The sequence below is a fragment of the Ovis canadensis genome, chromosome 8, assembly GCF_042477335.2.
Source record: "Ovis canadensis isolate MfBH-ARS-UI-01 breed Bighorn chromosome 8, ARS-UI_OviCan_v2, whole genome shotgun sequence".
NCBI lineage: Eukaryota > Metazoa > Chordata > Mammalia > Artiodactyla > Bovidae > Ovis > Ovis canadensis.
This window is the reverse complement of record NC_091252.1, coordinates 71,137,161-71,157,767: the sequence shown is the minus strand read 5'-3', so window position 1 is coordinate 71,157,767 and position 20,607 is coordinate 71,137,161. Positions and strand designations below refer to the sequence as shown.

Here is a 20,607-nt window from a genome sequence, read left to right as displayed (position 1 = left end):
ATAGTTTTTCATCAGAAGTATTAATGCAGACTGGGGCATATACATGAAAACACGAATTACATATACAAATGCATGGTGACCTATCATAGCTAGGTTATCAATGAAAATACAGCCGTTTAATAAGAGTCTTTTTCGTCTTTAAAATTTTAACTAATTCTTATACCAAACCTAAAGTTTGTTCACTCCTATTAGAGCCTAAATAGGCCCCAAAGATGAAAGTTGGATAAGACAAGGTTCCTGCTCTTATTGAGCACACAGTCATTTTTCACTGGATTATCAGAAGCCAAATTTGGAAAATAATTGGGAACTCTGGTGTAGGTGAAAGAATCCCGGGCGAAATACTCGGTTCGAAACAACAAACTATACGTGGTGGAATTCTTCTCTTTCGAAAGTCCCGTCAATCAAGCTATCTGTGGGCGGGGCCACGCCGAAAGCCGCCCCTCCCTTGAGTTCCAGTAGTACGCACGCGTCGTCCGGGAGGCGGCTGACCCTGAGAGGTTGCCGTACTCAGATAAGACGCCGCGCATGCGCAGGGGCTGAGGCCTGCGGGGAGTCAAGATGGCGTATAGGTGTTTTTCGGGCCGCAGTTGGCTTGTTACCAGTGTCTGAGCCGGTAGTTTGTAAGGGGCTGTGGCAAACGCCCTCTCCGCTGTCATGGCCCGGCATCGGAATGTCCGAGGCTATAACTACGATGAAGGTAAGTGGCAGGATCATGCCAGGACGTTATCTTCACCGTTCCAGCCGGGCTCGCAGACGGTTGGCACCACTTTCCATATGTTAGTTTCTCGTCAGTGGTGCCAGGCTGGAGTTCAGAGGAGGCTTATTTGGGGAACGTTACAGGACTTCCTAGTGCTAGCGAATGGCGTTGTTACATGCGTTGTTTTAAGTAGTGATTTTTGTCCTCTGGAATTGATTTTATTTGGGGCAGGGGAAGTGCTGCTGGGCCTCATTTGCGAAGGACATTTGAAGAGGCTGGGATTCGGTGATACTAACGCACGTAAGCATTATCACCATTCCCATTGTTTTCTCCCAGGTCGGTTACATGGCTTTATGTAGCTCCTCTCGACCCTTCTTTCACAAGTGCCCATGAGACTGTATTTGTAGAACCCTGATTGACTTAATGCTTATATTCAGCTGTTCTGCTGTAACTGTTAGATTTACTTGGTAAATCTTGTGTGTGTGTTCATATACACTTAGTGCAGAATCTGGCTTGAGTTAGCTAACTTATTTTCTATGCTTTTCAAATTAAACTGAAAACTTAGGAGATGGTAGAAGAAAATACGTATTAAAAAGGCCCAGAGAGTAAGTTGATCAGATTTTGACGCGTGTATTTAATTCTTGGTTGGTCATGCTCAATATAAATGTACTTTAGGGGGGGAAAAGTAGCATTAGAAGAAAGGGGGCTTTGGAAAGGACATGCTGATTTTAAAAGTGAAATAAAGGGGAAAAAATGTGAATGTTGTCCAGGAGTTTAAAAATTTAATTAGTTTGGGACAAACATTTCTAGGCAGTGGATAGTTACCAGCATCACCTAGCATCATATAAGCTAAAATTATAAATATGAAGGAATGCATACGAATAAAGGTCAATCACTTTGCTGAGTACAGCGTGTGAAGCATGCTTAGTATATTGGTGATCATTATTAGCTTTCCCAGCAAATTATTTTAGAGCATCACTATGTTAATCATAGTGGAGGGAAGCTAATACCCTGTGCTACATTTCCAGACAGTGATCCAGTCAACCTGGCACATGTTAGGTTCCTGGGGATCACTTAAGAAGTCTTTTTAAATATTGCAGTGGATGTTAAGTATTGCCTGTGGAGCACTGTTACCTGAAAAATGACTTTAGCCTGGGAGATATTTTTGCAAATACGTTGTAAAAGACATGAATAGGCCTAATTACTACTTATTCATTTCTTTTTACAATTTTTTTTCAGTTGGTGAAAAATTGCTTTACAGTGTTGTGTTGGTTTTTATCGTACAACAATGCCAATCAGTCATTATATATAAGAGATCAGTCCTGGGTGTTCATTGGAAGGACTGATGTTGAAGCTGAAACTCCAATACTTTGGCCACCTGATGTGAAGAGCTGACTCATTTGAAAAGACCCTGATGCTGGGAAAGATTGAGGGCAGGAGGAGAAGGGGACGACAGAGGATGAGATGGTTGGATGGTATCACGGACTCAATGGACATGGGTTTCGGTGAACTCCGGGAGTCGGTGATGGACAGGGAGGCCTGGCATGCTGAGGTTCATGGGATCACAAAGTCGGACACGACTGAGCGACTGAACTGAACTGTTGCGTTGGTTTCTATCGTACAACAATGCCAATCAGTTATTATATATATTCCCTCTCTCTTGAGCCTCTCTCCCTTCCCCCCATTCCACCCCTCTAGGTCATCACAGTTGTTCATTTCTTTAATAGATAAATTGTGTCCTCAGTCAACATCAACTGAGTGCTTAGAGAACTGTTAAAGAGTTTTGCGGACCAACAGTAAGATGTTGGAGAGAGTCTAAAGTGGAAAATACACAAGTAGCAGATGATTGTGAAATGCTACAGAGTGTGCTTATGAAGTGCTGTGGGAGCTACTTAAGTGATTACACTGTTGAGAATGAATGGGAGGAGTTCCGCAGAACTTCTTTGTGAAGGAAGGCATCCTGAAGGAGAGGTGCTTGACTGGAGGGAGTGAGAGCCAAATATCTTCTCACCTTAGCGACCCCAGATCAGGTGGTCAGGTTGTCAGATTATTTGGAACAGTTGTTGACATCATAACCAAGCTGTTCCTATAGCATCAGAGGTTCATCCCCTTTTTTGTTTGTAAAAGTTCTACTTATTTTAAGTGTCTGGTTTATTTCTCGTCTTCCCTGTTAAGCTTTCCCTTCTCTCAGATAATAATTTAAGAATCTTCAAAAGTACTGTAACTTCATCACAGAGATTTTATGCTCCAAAACTTATTGGTTCCTCTACTTAACTTTGATTTTGTTCTTCTCTGTTATATGGGTAGTACTTTACATGACTGCCTCAGTCAGTCAGCTCAGTCACTCAGTCGTGTCCAACTCTTTGCGACCCCATGCTTCCCTGTCCATCGCCAACCCCTGGAGCTTGCTCAGACTCATGTCCATCAAGTTGGTGATGCCATCCAACCATCTCATCCTATGTCATTTCCTTCTCCTCCTGCCTTCAGTCTTTCTCAGCATCAGGGTATTTTACAGTGAATTAGTTCTGCGAATCAGGTGGCTAAAGTGTTGGTGTTTCAGGACTGATTTCCTCTAGGATGGACTGGTTTGAGCTCCTTGCAGTACAAGGGACTCTCAAGAGTCTTCTCCAACACCACAATTCAAAAGCATCAATTCTTCTGTGCTCAGCTTTCTTCACAGTCCCAACTCTCACATCCATACATGACTACTGGAAAAACCATAGCTTTGACTAGATGGACTTGTTGGCACAGTAATGCCTCTGCTTTTTAATATGCTGTCTAGGTTGGTCATAGCTTTTCTTACAAGGAACAAGCAAGTCTTTTAATTTCATGGCTGCAGTCACCATCTGCAGTGATTTTGGAGCTGAAGAAAATAAAGTCTCTCATTGTTTCCATTGTTTTCCCATCTATTTGCCACGAAGTGATGGGACCGGATGCCCTGATCTTAGTTTTTTGAATGTTGAGTTTTAAGCCAGCTTTTTCACTCTCCTCTTTCACTTTCATCAAGAGGCTCTTTAGTTCCTCTTCACTTTCTGCCATAAGGGTGGTGTCATCTGCATATCTGAGGTTACTGATGTGTCTCCCGGCAATCTTGATTACAGTTTGTGCTATATCCAGCCCAGCATTTCGCATGATGTACCCTTATATGTATATAAGTTAAATAAGCAGAGTGATGATATACAGCCTTGACATACTCTTTTCCCAATTTGAAACCAGTCTGTTGTTCCATGTCCAGTTCTAACTGTTGCTTCTTGACTTGCATACAGATTTCTCAGGAGGCAGGTCAGGTGGTCTGGTATTCTCATTGCTTTGAGAATTTTCCACAGTTTGTTGTGATATACACCATCAAATGTTTTGGAATAGTCAATAAAGCAGAAATAGATGTTTTTCTGGAATTCCCTTGCTTTTTTTTATGATCCAGCATATGTTGGCACTTTGATCTCTGGTTCCTCTGCCTTCTCTCAATCCAGCATGAACATCTGGAAGTTCACTGTTCACCTACTGTTGAAGCCTGACTTGGAGAATCTTGAGCATTACTTTGCTAGCATGTGAGATGAGTGCAGTTGTATGGTAGTTTGAACATTCTTTGGCATTGCCCTTCTTTGGGATTGGAATGAAAACTGACCTTTTCCAGTCCTGTGGCCACTGCTGAGTTTTCCAAATTTGCTGCCATATTGAGGGCAGCACTTTCACAGCATCATCTTTCAGGATTTGAAATAGCTCAACTGCGATTCCATCACCTCCACTAGCTTTGTTCGTAGTGATGCTTTCTAAGGCCCACTTGACTTCCTTCCAGGATGTCTGGCTCTAGGTGAGTGATCACACCATCGTGATTATCTGGGTCAGGAAGAACTTTTTTGTGTGATTCTGTGTATTCTTGCCACCTCTTCTTAATATCTTCTGCTTCTGTTAGGTCCATACCATTTCTGTCCTTAATTGTGCGTATCTTTGGATGAAAAGTTCCCTTGGTACCTCTAATTTTCTTGAAGAGATCTCTGGTCTCACCCATTAATTAATAAAAATCCCAGGAAGGCAAAGCCTATACTTTATATTTACTCCAGTAGCTGGCACAGTGCTTTTTATGCAGTAAATACTCCAGAATATTGTTGAGGAAAAGAACCACTTTACAGAGATCATAGGAGAGGATTCTTTTTATCTTTTGGTAATTGTAACAATTTCAGGGTCCATTTCAGTGTAAAAAAAAAACTGACCCAATATAAAAAGAAATTGTTTTCTTTAATATCCAAGTTTTTTGTGACTGGCTTCTCATTTATTTGCTAATAATTTTTATTAATTCAGGATGGTGATTATTGTTTAATAATTTAATAAATTATTAATGTTGTTGAATGTTACATGTTTTTATTGAATAATAACATTTATGTAATTTTTGTTTGTCATAAGTATTTGGTCTCAGCCTTTGACCATGCAGTTCTTGCTGCTGCTACATGAATACCCTCAGAAATTAGCTAACTATCCTTCAGAACTGGTTCACAGCATGATATTCCTGGGGATCTTTCCCTAGCCACGCTGCTTCCAATTCTGTTTTTGTTGTTCTTATGTGTGTTCCAGAGTCATTCTTTATCATGTGTAAAACACTTGTTATATAGCTTTGTACTCACCGGTTTCTTGTCTGTCTTCCTCTTACATTTTAGGTTTGTAGAGATCTGGGAATGTACCTGTCACTCACTTTTGAACCCCAAATGTCTCTAATAGCTCCTCTCACAGTGTTAGTACTTGTCGAGTGACTAAATACACTTATGTAAACATATTTATGTTCCTTATGGACTTTTAGTGAATAGATTGTTTGATTCATTAATTTATAATAAAGCAAGTATTAATTTATGTCAGACCTGTGTCATGTAGTTGTCTAGAGAGTCTTGCCCTGAAGGAGCTTATAGTCTCATGCAGTGAACCAGGTATGTTGCTTTGAAGACATTCAATTAGAGGAGAGTGCTAGAGAATAAAAGCAGTAGGGGAGAGGCTTGCTGCTTTACCCAGAGTGGTCAGGGAAGACTTCTACAAATGGATGATGTTTGAACTGGAACCTTAACTGGGAGAAGGAAACAGCTTTAGGAAAATCTAGGGAAAGACCATATTATAATCAGTAGGAAAAAAGACCAATTAGCTAGAGCAGAGAGGAGTTTAGGATAAGCTGGGTTTTGTACATTGCCTAGCTTTACATGAAGAGAAACTGCCTTGTGGTCTGATTGTATATCCTGCATTAGTCAGTTGTATCAAAAATAAATGCTTTGCTTAGAGCAGGAACTTGGTGAGAAAAATGGATGGTTTACTTATTTCAGATTTTTGTCAATTAAAAATCTGAAAACACGTATGTCTTTTAAATATGTAAAGTCAGTAAATACCTACTTTTGATACAATTTTTGGAATAGTTTTTTGAAAAGTAGACATTGTAAGTTCCTTTAATTTAGGTGAACAGTAATTTTATTTTGGAGAGAGTTCAGATGCTTCCTCATTAATAACCAAGAATAGAAAACAAACTTGTAAATATTTTATCTCTTATATTTTTATTTTAGATTTTGAAGATGATGACCTCTATGGCCAGTCTGTAGAGGATGATTATTGTATTTCACCATCAACAGGTGAGTTTAAAAAAAAATTGATTATTATTTGAGTATTTAAAGATGTTAAGTAGGTATTATTGTCATTCTAGAACTAGTGTGGTCCAGAAGACTATAATATGTGCCATTTAGAAAGATAATTGTTTGTTAACTTTCAGTTCAGTTAAGTCGTTCGGTCGTGTCCGACTCTTTGCCGCCCCCTGAATTGCAGCACGCCAGGCCTCCCTGTCCATCACCATCTCCCGGAGTTCACTCAAATTCATGTCCATCGAGTCGGTGATACCATCCAGCCATCTCATCCCCTGTCATCCCCTTCCTCTCCTTCCCCCAACCCCTCCCAGCGTCAGGGTCTTTTCCAGTGAATCAACTCTTTGCATGAGGTGGCCAAAGTATTGCAGTTTCAGCTTTAGCATCAGTCCTTCCAATGAACAGCCAGGACTGATCTCCTTTAGAATTGACTGGTTGGATCTCCTTGCAGTCCAAGGGACTCTCAAGAGTCTTTTCCAACACCACAGTTCAAAAGCATCAGTTTTTCAGTGCTCAGCTTTCTTCACAGTCCAACTCTCACATCCATACATGACCAGTGGAAAACCATAGCCTTGACTAGATGGACCTTTGTTGGTAAAGTAATGTCTCTGCTTTTTAATATGCTGTCTAGGTTGGTCATAACTTTCCTTCCGAGGAGTAAGCATCTTTTAATTTCATGGAATATGGAATGAAGCAGGGCAAAGGCTAATAGAGTTTTGCAAAGAGAACACACTGGTCATAGTAAACACCCTCTTCCAAAAACACAGGAGAAGACTCTACACATGGACATCACCAGATGGTCAACACCGAAATCAGATTGATTATATTCTTTGCAGCCAATGATGGAGAAGCTCTATACAGTCAGCAAAAACAAAACCAGGAGCTGACTGTGGCTCAGATCATGAACCCCTTATTGCCAAATTCAGAATTAAATTGAAGAAAGTAGGGAAAAACCACTAGACCATTCAGGTATGACCTAAATCAAATTCCTTGTGATTATACAGTAGAAGTGAGAAATAGATTTAAGGGACTAGATCTGATAGCTAGAGTGCCTGATGAACTATGGACGGAAGTTTGTGACATTGTACAGGAGACAGAGATCAAGACCATCCCCATGGAAAAGAAACGCAAAAAGGCAAAATGGCTGTCTGGGGAGGCCTTATAAATAGCTGTGAAAAGAAGAGAAGCGAAAAGCAAAGGAAGAAGGAAAGATAAAAGCATCTGAATGCAGAGTTCCAAAGAATAGCAGCGAGAGATGAGAAAGCCTTCCTCAGCGATCAATCCAAAGAAATAGAGGAAAACAACACAATGAGAAAGACTAGAGATCTCTTTAAGAAAATTAGAGATCCCAAGGGAACATTTCATGCAAAGATGGGCCTGATAAAGGACAGAAATGGTCTGGACCGAACAGAAGCAGAAGATATTAAGAAGAGGTGGCAAGAATACATAGAAGAACTGTACCAAAAAGATCTTCATGACCAAGATAATCACAATGGTATGATCACTCATCTAGAGCCAGACATCCTGGAATGTGAAGTCAAGTGGGCCTTAGGAAGCATCACTATGAACAAAGCTAGTAGAAGTGATGGAATTCCAGTGGAGCTATTTCAAATTCTGAAAGATGATGATGTGAAAGTGCTGCACTCAGTATGCCAGCAAATTTGGAAAACTCAGCAGTGGCCACAGGACTGGAAAAGGTCAGTTTTCATTCCAATCCCAAAGAAAGGCAATGCCAAAGAATGCTCAAACTACCACACAATTGCACTCATCTCACACGCTAGTAAAGTAATCCTCAAAATTATCCAAGCCAGGCTTCAGCAATGAGTGAACCGTGAACTTCCAGATGTTCAAGCTGGTTTTAGAAAAGGCAGAGGAACCAGAGATCAAATTGCCAACATCCGCTGGATCATGGAAAAAGCAAGAGAGTTCCAGAAAAACATCTATTTCTGCTTTATTGACTATGCCAAAGCCTTTGACTGCGTGGATCACAATAAACTGTGGAAAATTCTTCAAGAGATGGGAATACCAGACCTCCTGACCTGCCTCTTGAGAAACGTATATGCAGGTCAGAAAGCAACAGTTAGAACTGGGCATGGAACAACAAACTGGTTCCAAATAGGAAAAGGAGTATGTCAAGGCTGTATATTGTCACCCTGCTGATTTAACTTATATGCAGAGTACATCATGAGAAACGCTGGGCTGGAAGAAGCACGAGCTGGAATCAAGATTGCCGGGAGAAATATCAATAACCTCAGATATGCAGATGACACCACCCTATGGCAGAAAGTGAAGAGGAGCTAAAAAGCCTCTTGGTGAAAGTGAAAGAGGAGAGTGAAAAAGTTGGCTTAAAGCTCAACATTCAGAAAATGAAGATCATGGCATCTGGTCCCATCACTTCATGGGAATTAGATGGGGAAACAGTGTCAGACTTTATTTTGTGGGGCTCCAGAGTCACTGCAGATGGTGATTGCAGCCATGAAATTAATAGACCCTCCTTGGAGGGAAAGTTATGACCAACCTAAATAGCATATTGTTAACTTTAAAGGTATATAAAATAATTTCATTACTTATGAATAGAATTTAGTTTTGATTCCTTCATTTAACTTTATACAATTTGAGGAAAACTCTTAAAACTATGGTTTTCCAGTATTCTTTGCAGTAGGCAAGTAATCTAAATTGACTAAAATGATAATTTAGTCAGTAATGAAAATCTAAACTTCTAAAGACAGAAAGCAGTTAGTTTTATATCCAGGAGAATCTTGAATATTAAAACACTGAAGTTATGTATAGACTTCCCTTCATACAGTATTTTATCTACTGTAAATAAATCCAGTGCATAGTTCAAACTTGTGATTGAGCCGCAAAATGATTTAGAGTTCAAATTACTGTAGGATTCCGCATCAGAGCTGCACCTTTTGTCTCTTGATGAAAAACTTCTTTGCAATCATATAATGAAAACATTTCCTGTGTTGGCGGCAGAGACAGTGTCTTTGATCCAGACCTTTTTCTTACTAATCCTCCTAACAGTGCATTTATCTTCAAATTTTATCCTACTCTATAAACAACTGGTTAAAATGCTCTGCTGAATTTTACTATGCCATAAAAGTGGGTCCAATTAAATATAGTTAGGAACAGCATAAATAAACTCATGGAACTCATTTTCCACAAGTTGAAGGTTTAGTATAGTAATTTAAATTTCCATCAGTCTGCCTTGTCTTTAATACCTTATAGTCTGTTGAACTGTCTTGTAAACCTTTCCCTGCTTTAAGCCTCTTCATAGTTTCTGAAGACTAAATATGTCCCTTCTGACTTTTTAGAATTTCGTCTTTTTTATAGAGGCGTAGGGGCCTTGGAAGTTGTCTTAGCACCCCTACTCTGCCTTACATCTTTTGTCCTGTTACTTATTACTCTGTAATGCATCTAGCTCTTTATAGGTACTCTGCTCTTTTTGGCTGACTAATCAGAGCCCTTCCTCTCTTTCTTTGATGTTACACCGTTATCAGTCATGATTTTGTTAGGAGATAGATTTTTGCCAGAGAGATTTTAATATAAAAACTTAACTAGGTATTAGAGAACACAAAGTGCAAACCAAAATATCAAGGAGGTATTAACTTCAGGAAGCATTTATCATTTCTAGTTCCTAGGGGAGTCGGCAGACAGGGTTGGAGCTAACCTTTTAGAACCTTGTGGGGGGCTCCTTGGAGCTTGGACCTAGGGGTGTTAAAGGAAGATTCTGCCTTGTTGCTTTGCTATTGAAGTTAAGAGAAGGGACTGTTGGAGCTGGGGCTCAGACCTGAGAAGGGGAGTGTTGCGTGGTTGGTACTAGTATCTCTGTAGGGACACTGGGAACCTGAGGTTCAGCCTTTTAAAGAGGGCATTCTATCCAGCAGTCTGGTCATGGTTGAAGTTGGTTCTGGGAGTTTTGGAAAAACTGATAATGATTATGATTACTGGAACAAATGATTTTGGCAAGATGAAATGTTGCTGGGGTGATGGTAACTAGAGAAGAAGCAAAAAGGAAAGGAGCATGTGTGTTCCTCTTCTGGCCTAGTCTCCTTTTATTATCTCCCTGTTGGCTGATCCTAAAAGGGAACCAGCTGTCTGAAGAAATGTGCTTTGCAGAGACTTCAACCTCAGCAAAGCAAAGAAGACTGGCTTAGAAGTGGAGAGGTGGCTTAAGCTTTTAAGCTTATTATTCAGTGATTCAAAAATGCCATATTTTGTTGAGATTAGGGATGAAAGAAATTTCAGTTTTTCTGAGGAGCCTCACAAGCACTTGTCATTTGCAGTGTGTTAAAAAAAACCAACTCTGTGGATTAACCTTTTGGGGTGCCGACAGTTCATCATAATCAGTTGACTAGGTGCTGAAGTAGTGTCTGGTAGCACTAGTTAGTACTATGGATGAAGTAAAGGTCATGGCATGTTCATGAGACTGATGGTAATATGGGTGTGGTAATTAGATTTGAGGTGTTTATTTTTTTTTTTTTAATATATGCAGTACAGACTGGATTAATATATGCACTTACAGACCTAAGTGGATGTACTTAGAATAGTTAGTTAGGAGACTATAATACTAATCTAGAAGAAATATCTCAGGACAGTGTTCTCAAAATGTGGTCCATGTGCTATTTGTACCACTTGAGAATTTGTTAGAAAAGTAATTCTTGGCCCCATCTCATATTCAGTGGGGCACAGGTACTGCTTTGAAAACTATTTGTTTAGGATAGAGGTGATAGCAGTGGATCTGGAAATAGATTCAAGAGATAATTACAGGAGCTAAAGACTACTGGACTTGGAAGTTGCTTGAGTATGACTTGCACAGGAAAGCTTCATGGAGGGAGAGACTACTGAAAAACATCTTCATATTGCAGATTAATGCATTCATTTATCTAGGGTTGTTTAACTAAATCATGCTTAATCTTGAGTAATGAGCCATCAGTACACAAGGATCAGGCATTCTGAAGGTTCTGAGATTTGCTTTTGTGACCTACCTTTCTTGAGGTCATAGTTTATCCCTTATCTCTCACAGCTCTTGATATGTGTATTGTGTATGGTTCATATTCAGGACAGTCTGACTATTTGAGAGTTACTTTTGTATGCTCCAGGAAGTGAAATCGGCTTTATTAGAGCAGGAGAGAGTTAAATAGTTTTGAATTTCTTCTGTGACAAACTGGTATTTTTAACAAAAGTGCATGGTTTAGGTTTTTTAAATTTTCTAAATTTTACTAAATTAAATCAGTAATATCAGATAAGACAATTAATATTCCTCTTTAGTGGTGTATTCGTCCCAGGAATTTTCAATTAAAAAAGGAATAGTTTTAGAAGGATACTTTCTGTTCTTAAAGAAGCAGCTAATGTCATTCACTGAAGAAATGATTGTATTCATGGTCTAATGAATTCTGGTAATTGAATGACTTTATCAATTAATAGTAGTTTCTCTAAAATTTATCATATTTTTAAAATAAATACAGTTTTCTTGATGGTAAGGTGATTTCTAAATGTTATAACTTTTTTTTTCTTTAGAAAGATTGACTGAATATTGCTTTGATGCTGAATATCTAACTTCAGTTCAGTTCAGTTCAGTTCAGTCACTCAGTCGTGTCCGACTCATTGTGACCCCATGAATTGCAGCACGCCAGGCCTCCCTGTCCATCACCAACTCCTGGAGTTCACTCAGACTCACGTCCATCGAGTCAGTGATGCCATCCAACCATCTCATCCTCTGTCGTCCCCTTCTCCTCCTGCCCCCAATCCCTCCCAGCATGAGGTGTCCAAAGTACTGGAGTTTCAGCTTTAGCATCATTCCTTCCAGAGAAATCCCAGGGCTGATCTCCTTCAGAATGGACTGGTTGGATCTCCTTGCAGTCCAAGGGATTCTCAAGAGTCTTCTCCAACACCACAGTTCAAAAGCATCAATTCTTTGGCGCTCAGCTTTCTTCACAGTCCCAACACATTAGGGAGCTGCAAAAAGATAGCAAAAAAGGGATAGCAAAAAGATCCTATAAGTAGAACTTTACAGTTTTTAGTCTTGTTTCAACTAATATAATTAGAAGTGTTAAAAGATAAACTGAGGCATACCAACATCTTTTTTTTCAGAGTTTATTTGAGCAAACATCAATTTGAATCAGCTCCAAATGGGAAGTGGTTAGGAGCACTCCATCAACAGAAGTTGGGGCAGGGTTTTTATAGAGAAGACATGAAGCAAAACGAGGAAATTATTTGATTGGCTTACTGCTTAAAACACATTATTTGTGAGAGAATAATTGGCTTTTTGTGATTGGATGCTCTTAATCCTGAGGCCTTGGAATTGGTTTTCCCTTTGCAGCCAAGGCATTAGAGCCACTTCAGTCTCATGACCTCCTTGTATGATTAACAGTAGATATCCTTATTCGGTCCATTCCAACTCAGAACCTTTATTGAGCATCAGTTAACTTGTAAAGATGGAGAAGGAAATGGCACCCCACTCCAGTATTCTTGCCTGGAGAATCCCATGGATGGAGGAGCCTGGTGGGCTACAGTCCACGGGGTTGCAAAGAGTCGGAGACGACTGAGCGACTTCACTTTCACTTTCAGTTTCACTTGTAAAGAAGCTTGTTAAAAATTCCCTTCAAATGATAATATGGTGGGTAAAGAGATAGTCCTGCCTGAAGAAGGCGGGAAAGGTTTCTGGAAGGAGATGGAATTGGAACTGGTGAATTTGGGAGTAAGAGTGGCATCCTAGAGAAAGGAGCAACAGTGCTTGAGCAGCAATCTCTTAAGTGAGGCGTGTTTGGGAAGACTCACAGGTGGATGCAGTTGGAGCGCAAAGCGGGCTTGGAAAGGAAATAGCCAGATTGTGGAAGGCTGGTTTTAATTTTAGTTGTGAATGTCAGTTTATTGAAGGTTTTTGAGTTAAGGGGTCACGTTTATAGGAAATTAACTGATGACAGTGAGCAAAGTGGACTACATTTGGATGAAAGGGGAGAGTGGTAGGCTGCTTCTTACTTTCTCTGATGATACCAATCAGCTGAGTAATTGTATTATAAAACTGCAGATTCCCTGCCCCATTCTAGCACCACTTAACCAGAATCTCCAGGGGAAGAAGCCTAGAAAGCTGTATCTTTAATGAGTGCCTCACATGAGTTTTATTTTATATTTAGGAAACAGTGTTAGGCAGTTACAGGAGTCAAGGTTTTGAATTCTCTGAATTTTTACGTTTATCAGAATACTTGAAAAATTTGCAAGTCATTATGGTGTTCAGTTTTTCAGAAAGCGTTTCTGTCAAAGTTTGTGATTTAAATTTTTAGAGTAGAGGAGCATTTTATATTTATCCTTTTCTCTCCATTGCTTTTATTTCAGTTTTTTTTTTTTTTTTGCCTTTTGACTCTCATTTCAATTTCAGAGGTCTGGATGCTTCTTTTTTCCTGGATGCTTCTTTTTTCCTGGTAGCTATTGTCCCTGGGGAATTTTCCTGCCCACTCTCTTTCCCCACTCTTCAACAAATCCAGCCATCATTTACTTCTAAAACAGTGGCCACAGTATAGATTTCTGAGTTGGATTTATGTTTGGGAGAGTGTAGGAAAACCTTCCAGGAAGAATAGCTCCTTGGAGGTAGAGTGGAAACCTGGATTTTGACAACTTCCATGTTCTTTGTCAATATTTTCTAAGTGAAAATTGCGGATGGAAGTATCTGATTTCTTCTCTCACTTAATTTTTGATTTGTCTTAGGTTTTCCTTACAGTTCAGAGCTATGAGAGGAAGTTGAGGAAAGTATATTTGTTACCTGAAGGCTAAACTAGATACAGTTTACAGCCAGGAAAGTGATTTGAAAATCATCGAGCGCAGAATGGCCTGGTTTACATTTTTTAATACTACCACATTTTATTGTATCTAAAAAGCCATGGGTTGTAAGACATACTGTTATTTTACATATCACTTAAAAAATCAGCTGTCAATCTAAGTTTTATGTAATACTAAGATACCACTTGATTGTAAGACATCCCTCATTCTGAGATATTTTTATGTGAAACAGTGATTATCTTAGAAAATCTGTGAAATAGGATATTTTTCCTACCATTTAAGCATGCTGACTTTATAATGGCAGTATTGTATTTTACTTGTGGAGGATGGGGGAAATGGTGATATGTATACAGCATAATATATGCATTCTTGAAAAACTGCAGTCCTCAAATTTGTATACTAAAAGATAACAAAGCCTGTGGGAAAGAACAGGGTCATGACAGATCACTCAGCCTATAAAGTACTAATAAAACCAAAAATCATGTAATGAAAATACTTACATATTTAGAAAGTTATGTTAATTTCCAAATAAAGTTACATTCAAGGAAATGTTTTTGTTAAATGTTTAAATTTAACAAAATGTATTTTTTTACATTTAACAAAATATTTTTGATAAATGTTTACATTTTGTTACATGTTTGCAAGGTGAAAGCTTGATAAACTTGTAGGAAGAGTTGAAACTAATGAATAGTGTTGCAAAGGCAAAATGCTGACAGGTCTTAGAGAGCCAAGCAGGAAGCAAGCACAGAATGTGACGCAGCCAAACTGAGCCAAGAGGACAAGTGTGGGGCTATCTAACTTTACAGTACAATTCCAATTACAGTATAATGCTCTGTGGTTGAACTTTGTATTTGCTTTACAAAGTGTTGGGGGTGGGGAGAATCTCATGAACCAAAGCATCTTGAATGTTACACCCTCATCATTCCCCTGTTGACCATTTGGTATAAACTAGTATATGTTAAGGAAACATGCATTATAGCAGAATAGATTAAATTCTCTCAGCTGCTCTGTATTTTCTCTTATTCTGTTCTTGCCTTCTTTATTGTAAGTGCTCCAGTTTTTAGTGATCAGTTAATCTTTTGTGCTTCTGTCACACTTGTCATCTGTACTACTCATTTGGCTTTTTAAAATATGTCACTACCTTTTCTTTTTTTGCCTTTCCTGCTAATCTGTAAGGCCATTGTTGGTTTATACTATGAATAAATAGCACTTACACCATAGCTTTCTGAGTGTAGGTGTTACACTAAGCCATAGTATTTTCTATTGTCTATATACACATTATCTATAAATTTTGAATGTAGTTAGATTCCCTTACATTTATGGGTAGTGCTTTCCTGAAAACATGCCCAGAAGTCAAATGTGGGAATGCTGAGCAATAGAGATGCATGTTATGTGCTTTTCCAGAAAGCTAAATAATATAAAATCTCTGATGACACCTTCCCTTCAGAATACTGTATTGATGTTTTTATCCTTCTTAAACTTAATACTTTAATTTTATTCCTTCACAATTGTGAACACCACTCTTGAAGAATTGAGTTCAGTGGGCATCCAGTTGATGTGAAAGAGTAAACACTTTGGGCATGGTTGATGCTTTTCTCCTTTGGTCACTTGTATTTTTGTGTATGATATTCAAACATATGTTATCACTTTGATATTTTGTCTTTCTTCCTCTTAATGAAATATATAATGCGTAGTTATGTGTTGAGTAATGACACTGCCACTATGCAGAGTAGCACAGACTTCTGTCTGAAAGTTAGACTCTGTACGACCTCATAGACGGCAGCCCAACAGGCTCCCCCGTCCCTGGGATTCTCCAGGCAAGAACACTGGAGTGGGTTGCCATTTCCTTCTCCAGTGCATGAAAGAGAAAAGTGAAAGTGAAGTCGCTCAGTCATGTCAGATTCTTCACGACCCCATGGACTGCTGGAAAGTGAAACTTAAACTAGTCTGTTTTTAGTATTTTTAATTACGCAAATGAGCAAATTTGATATGAGTTTTAAAATATTTATACCATAGAAAAGAAAATTTTAGGGAAGCTAGAGTAGTAGGCAAGCATGAGATATTAGGAAAGGTAATTTTTGAGAACTGTGGAGAAAGTAAGTTCAGTGTTTATGAGATAGGAGAAAAGAATGAAGACAATTAGAAGAGATTAGCAAATGGTTAGTAAGGACATTTGGGCAGAATTTGGGGTATGATATGTTTTGTCTTAGTTTTTTCTCTTTTCATCCATTATTATGACTGTGGGCAAATGACTTTAGGTAGGAGGTCAGAATCTTTAATTTTTACTTTCTGTTGTTAAAAAAAAAGGTTAATGGGAAATGGTTATAGCACAGCATTCTTCCATCATTTTATATTCTAGCTGCTCAGTTTATTTACTCACGACGTGACAAACCTTCAGCTGTTGAACCTGTAGAAGAATATGATTATGAAGATTTGAAAGAATTCTCCAGTTCTCTTGTGAATCATCAGCTAAGTGGAATTGATCAAGGTATAGTAAGAATTAGTCTGTTTCTTATCTGAAAATGGTTAATAATTTACTGAAATTTACCAACGTTATTTACCAGTTTTATTATTCGTAATAGTAATCACGGGTAGTAATGCTATGAACTACCATTATATCTTGTATCTTCAAGGAAAATTTACATTTTGTTAATTATGTTTTGTGAAGACTATATGGTTAACTATATGGTTGAAAAATTGATTGTGTGGCGGTTATTCAGTAACTGGAATTTGATTGAAATCTCCTTAGGAGAGAAACTTCCGTGATTCGTTTTCTTTTATCAGTATTTATTGCTTTATAAGCTGTATGTAGAGCTTATGGTTAGATTACAGAAGCTCATTTCCTTGCAAAATGTTAGGTTCCAAAACATTAGTGTTTATTAAAAATAATAAGTTCAGAGTAACACTATACAAATATCCTGATTGGTCACAGTCATGTAAGTTAAATTTCAAGATAGAACTTGTAAACGGTAATGGCTTTGGTTCTGAGTTTGCTTCTTTTTAGTTCTCTTAAACATTTTAACAGAGATATTTTATATTTTGGCTTTTGTCTTTTATAAATAAATCTCAAATGTGACATAGTTTCAGACATACTGCTCCAGTCGTAGGTTGATGAATAGTGTTGTAGAACCAAAATCACCAGGTATAAAAGTAGTGCTAACTGTTGGTGCTGAGCAGGGCTCAGCTTGTTTGCTCCTTCTCTGGAGTGTACTCTTTCTCTGGCTTTGTTCTATGAATATTTTTAAATTGAAAATTGATAACAATTTGAAAACAGGAAGGAGGGAAGTATATAAATCTGAGAGTTGATCTTTCCATAAATCGGTACAATATACGTCAGCTGCTACCCAAACCAAGAAAAATAGAGAGAAAGCACAGACAGACAAAATTAGAAAGCAGAAAGGGAAACAACAGAGAATTTAAAAATTTCTGTATCAACTTTGCAGATACATTTGACAAGTGGGATAAAAGTTCATAGATGAACTGCTGTATAAACTCCTCCATAGTTTTGATTATATTTTCAAAGAGTGCATACAGTTGTCATTGTAGGGGGAGAGAAGGTAGGAATAAAGTAGAAGTCTTACACTTTCTCTGCTGTGCCTCAGAATGATTAAGGAGGTATGAAATTCAGAGTTATGTTTGAGAATGAAAGTTAATCATTCCCACCTGACATATGTAAGTATTAATAATTGCATGAAAAAAATTGCATGGTAACAATAGTAGTGATTGTAACTAGCCTCTACTAATTGCTTTCTGGGTCCTGTTCTAAGTGCTGTTCATGTATTAGCATATTTAATCTTCATGACAGCCTTATGAGATAGGCCAGCTATTGTCCTCATTTTATAGGGGAGGAAAATGAGACACCAAGTCACTTGGGGGTAGTTGTACTGCTTAGTAAGTGGCATTTGGATATGAACCAACATAGCCTGCCTTCATATCTCTACCCTTTGTGTATGTGTGGACAACAGTTGCTGTAATTAATTAGAATAGACCATGATGCTAGCTATATACTAAGTATTCTGTTCCAGTTTTATTAATTCATGTTTTTATGAAATAGGTATAATTTTTCAAGTTTAGCTTATTAGCCTAAAATTAATTTTGGACTAAAGCAAAGCAGAATTACCCAAATATTTGAAGAATTTACTTTTAATAATTAAAAAAGAGCAATGGAGAAAGTCTTATATACTTGGGGGAAAAAAGGATATTGCCAGTAGATTCCTTGTTCAGTATGTAAGCATGTAAAATGTAATGTAAAATGCATTCTGTGGACTGATTTCATGGATTAGGGAATCTGAAAACTTGAGTTTTAGTTTGATTACTGCTAAACTAAGTAGTGCCATAATTTTCAGTCCTCTTTATGACTTGTAGTTTGATCTATCTAAGTCATAGAGTTACTGTGAGGATTACAGAAGATGTGTGTGTGTGTGTAAAGTAAAATTGTCACCTGCTATACAAATAAAAGTTAATATGTTCATGCATTTTTATTCAGTAGTCTCACATACTATTTTAAGATCTAGGGATATAAAGCCTTTGCTCTCATGGAACTTCCATTATTAATGAATATTATTAGTAATTACTTTTTATAAAATAGTCATTAGAAAATAAACATCCTTAAAGATTTTAGTCACCCAGATTTAAATGTTTGTGTTTAAAATAAATGTTCATTTTACTCATTAATCTACTGGATTTCCTAATTTTTATGGCGTTTTTGTATCAGGTTATCTTGTCCATTCACTAGTAAGTTAGAAATATTTTCAAAATTAACCCTTTCTACACATGTAAGAAATCATCAGTATGGACCTCATCATCTTCATTGACTGAAATAGACTTTGTGTGTATGTGGGTACATACTCAGTTGCTTCTGTCATGTTTGACTCTAATACCTATGGACTGTAGCCTGCCATGCTTCTCTGTCCATGGGGTTTTCCAGGCAAGAATACTGGAGTGAGTTGCTATGCACTCCTCCAGGGGGTCTTCCTGACCCAGGGATCGAATCTGCGTCTCCTGCATTGCAGGCAGATTCACAATTGACACTTTTTTCAAGCGTTAATCAGTATTAACTTTGGAGACATTTATTATAGTGGTTATTGAAATTGTTCCTCTAAGCAGGGAAGCTAGGTATATTGTGGATAAAAATATCATCATTATAATTTTTGCCAAGGCAAATTACAAGAAATGAACATCCTACTGTAATTTCAAATCCTTTGTTTCAGTTTTGAAGATTCAGGGATCCTTCATGACACTACTGAGTATACCTTTTACTTATTGCTGTCTGTTCTAGCTCGTCTTTATTCATGCCTTGATCACATGAGAGAGGTACTTGGAGATGCTGTGCCAGATGACATATTGATTGAAGCAGTTCTGAAGAACAAGTTTGATGTGCAGAAGGCTTTGTCAGTGGTTCTGGAGCAAGATAAAGTGCAGAATTTGAAAGTCAGGAGTGAGGGAGCAATATCTACAGGAAAGACAGCAAAAGGTATGCTTTTACTTGTTCTCTTTTAGTTTTACAGTTAATGCTTTAAAAGAGGCTTTGATTTTGATTGAGCTTTTAAGAAAAATGGGCAGAAATTTTTACATGTTACAGTAATTCTTGATTGTTATCAAATGATTTTGCAGTTTGTGAATTTTTTGAGCTGATTGGCTGTCTTCTCTACAGTCTGTTAAAGCCTATTTTTTGATCATTTCCCTGCTTATTTTTGCAACTGACAGACTATAAGGGAAATAAAATTAGATAAAAGCAAGACAAAACATTTTTTGCTTCTTGTTAGTTTCTTGAGGATCTTTTTAATTATTGGTGTTTTTTTTTTTTAACTAAAGGGTTGGGAGATGGAAATCAATAGCCAGACAATGTCAAAAAAATCCCTCCTATGCTTATAGCATTTTTTGAATATAATTTAGTTTTACTTAAATATCCTAAGTATTATAATTCTACTACTCTTTCATTTCATAGCCAGATCTTTAATTTTAAATGTTTAGAATTTGAGGTTAAATTTATAACTTAGGCTACATGAGAAAGGAACTAATTACCTTAACTGGTGTAATATCTGTCAGTAGAAGCATGGTGATTTGTTAACTGGTTTGATATTTCTTATAACCTGAAGTCTAGATTTTTGCTATAGTGAAATTGTGTGCAGCCTGTTACTATGAAGTAAGGGTTGTTTTACGTAAATTAAAATTTTTTTTCATTTTGGAGGGGCACCGGGATTCGCTTTTAACTGACCAATAGTATGAGAATAAGTCTATAATGTGACAACTATATTAATAGGTTACCCTAGATCACAGTAGAAGTTACATGGTATTATTTACTTGTTTTTAATACATTAAAAATACAGATGAACCTAGTTCTTTGCATTGATTTTTTTAGATGTTTTGAATTTGAGAAATTTTGATTATGAATAGCTTAAAACCTCACATAAATTTGTAAATATTAGCACATTTACTAACTTGGTAATTACCTTTGTATATATCAGTGAACAAAGTGTGAAGGTCACATAAGATGGTTAAAGGAAGGTAAAATCCTTTATTTTT

General features: G+C 37.6%; 1 protein-coding gene across 3 annotated transcripts in view; it reads left to right on the top strand.

Moving 5' to 3' along the window:
- The first annotated feature begins 466 nt into the window (after positions 1 to 466).
- Positions 467 to 20,607, top strand: part of HBS1L (HBS1 like translational GTPase) — an 87,087-nt gene continuing 66,946 nt past the window's right edge. For 2 of the 3 annotated variants that reach the window (XM_069599277.2, XM_069599278.1), the window contains exons 1-4: positions 487 to 697; positions 6,232 to 6,297; positions 16,442 to 16,570; positions 19,361 to 19,555. In XM_069599277.2, the coding sequence (XP_069455378.1) occupies positions 655 to 697; positions 6,232 to 6,297; positions 16,442 to 16,570; positions 19,361 to 19,555 (433 nt within the window). In that variant the 5' untranslated portion in view covers positions 487 to 654. Of the gene's footprint in view, positions 698 to 6,231; positions 6,298 to 16,441; positions 16,571 to 19,360; positions 19,556 to 20,607 lie in introns of all 3 variants that reach the window. The other variant, XM_069599276.2, reaches the window with a different exon arrangement.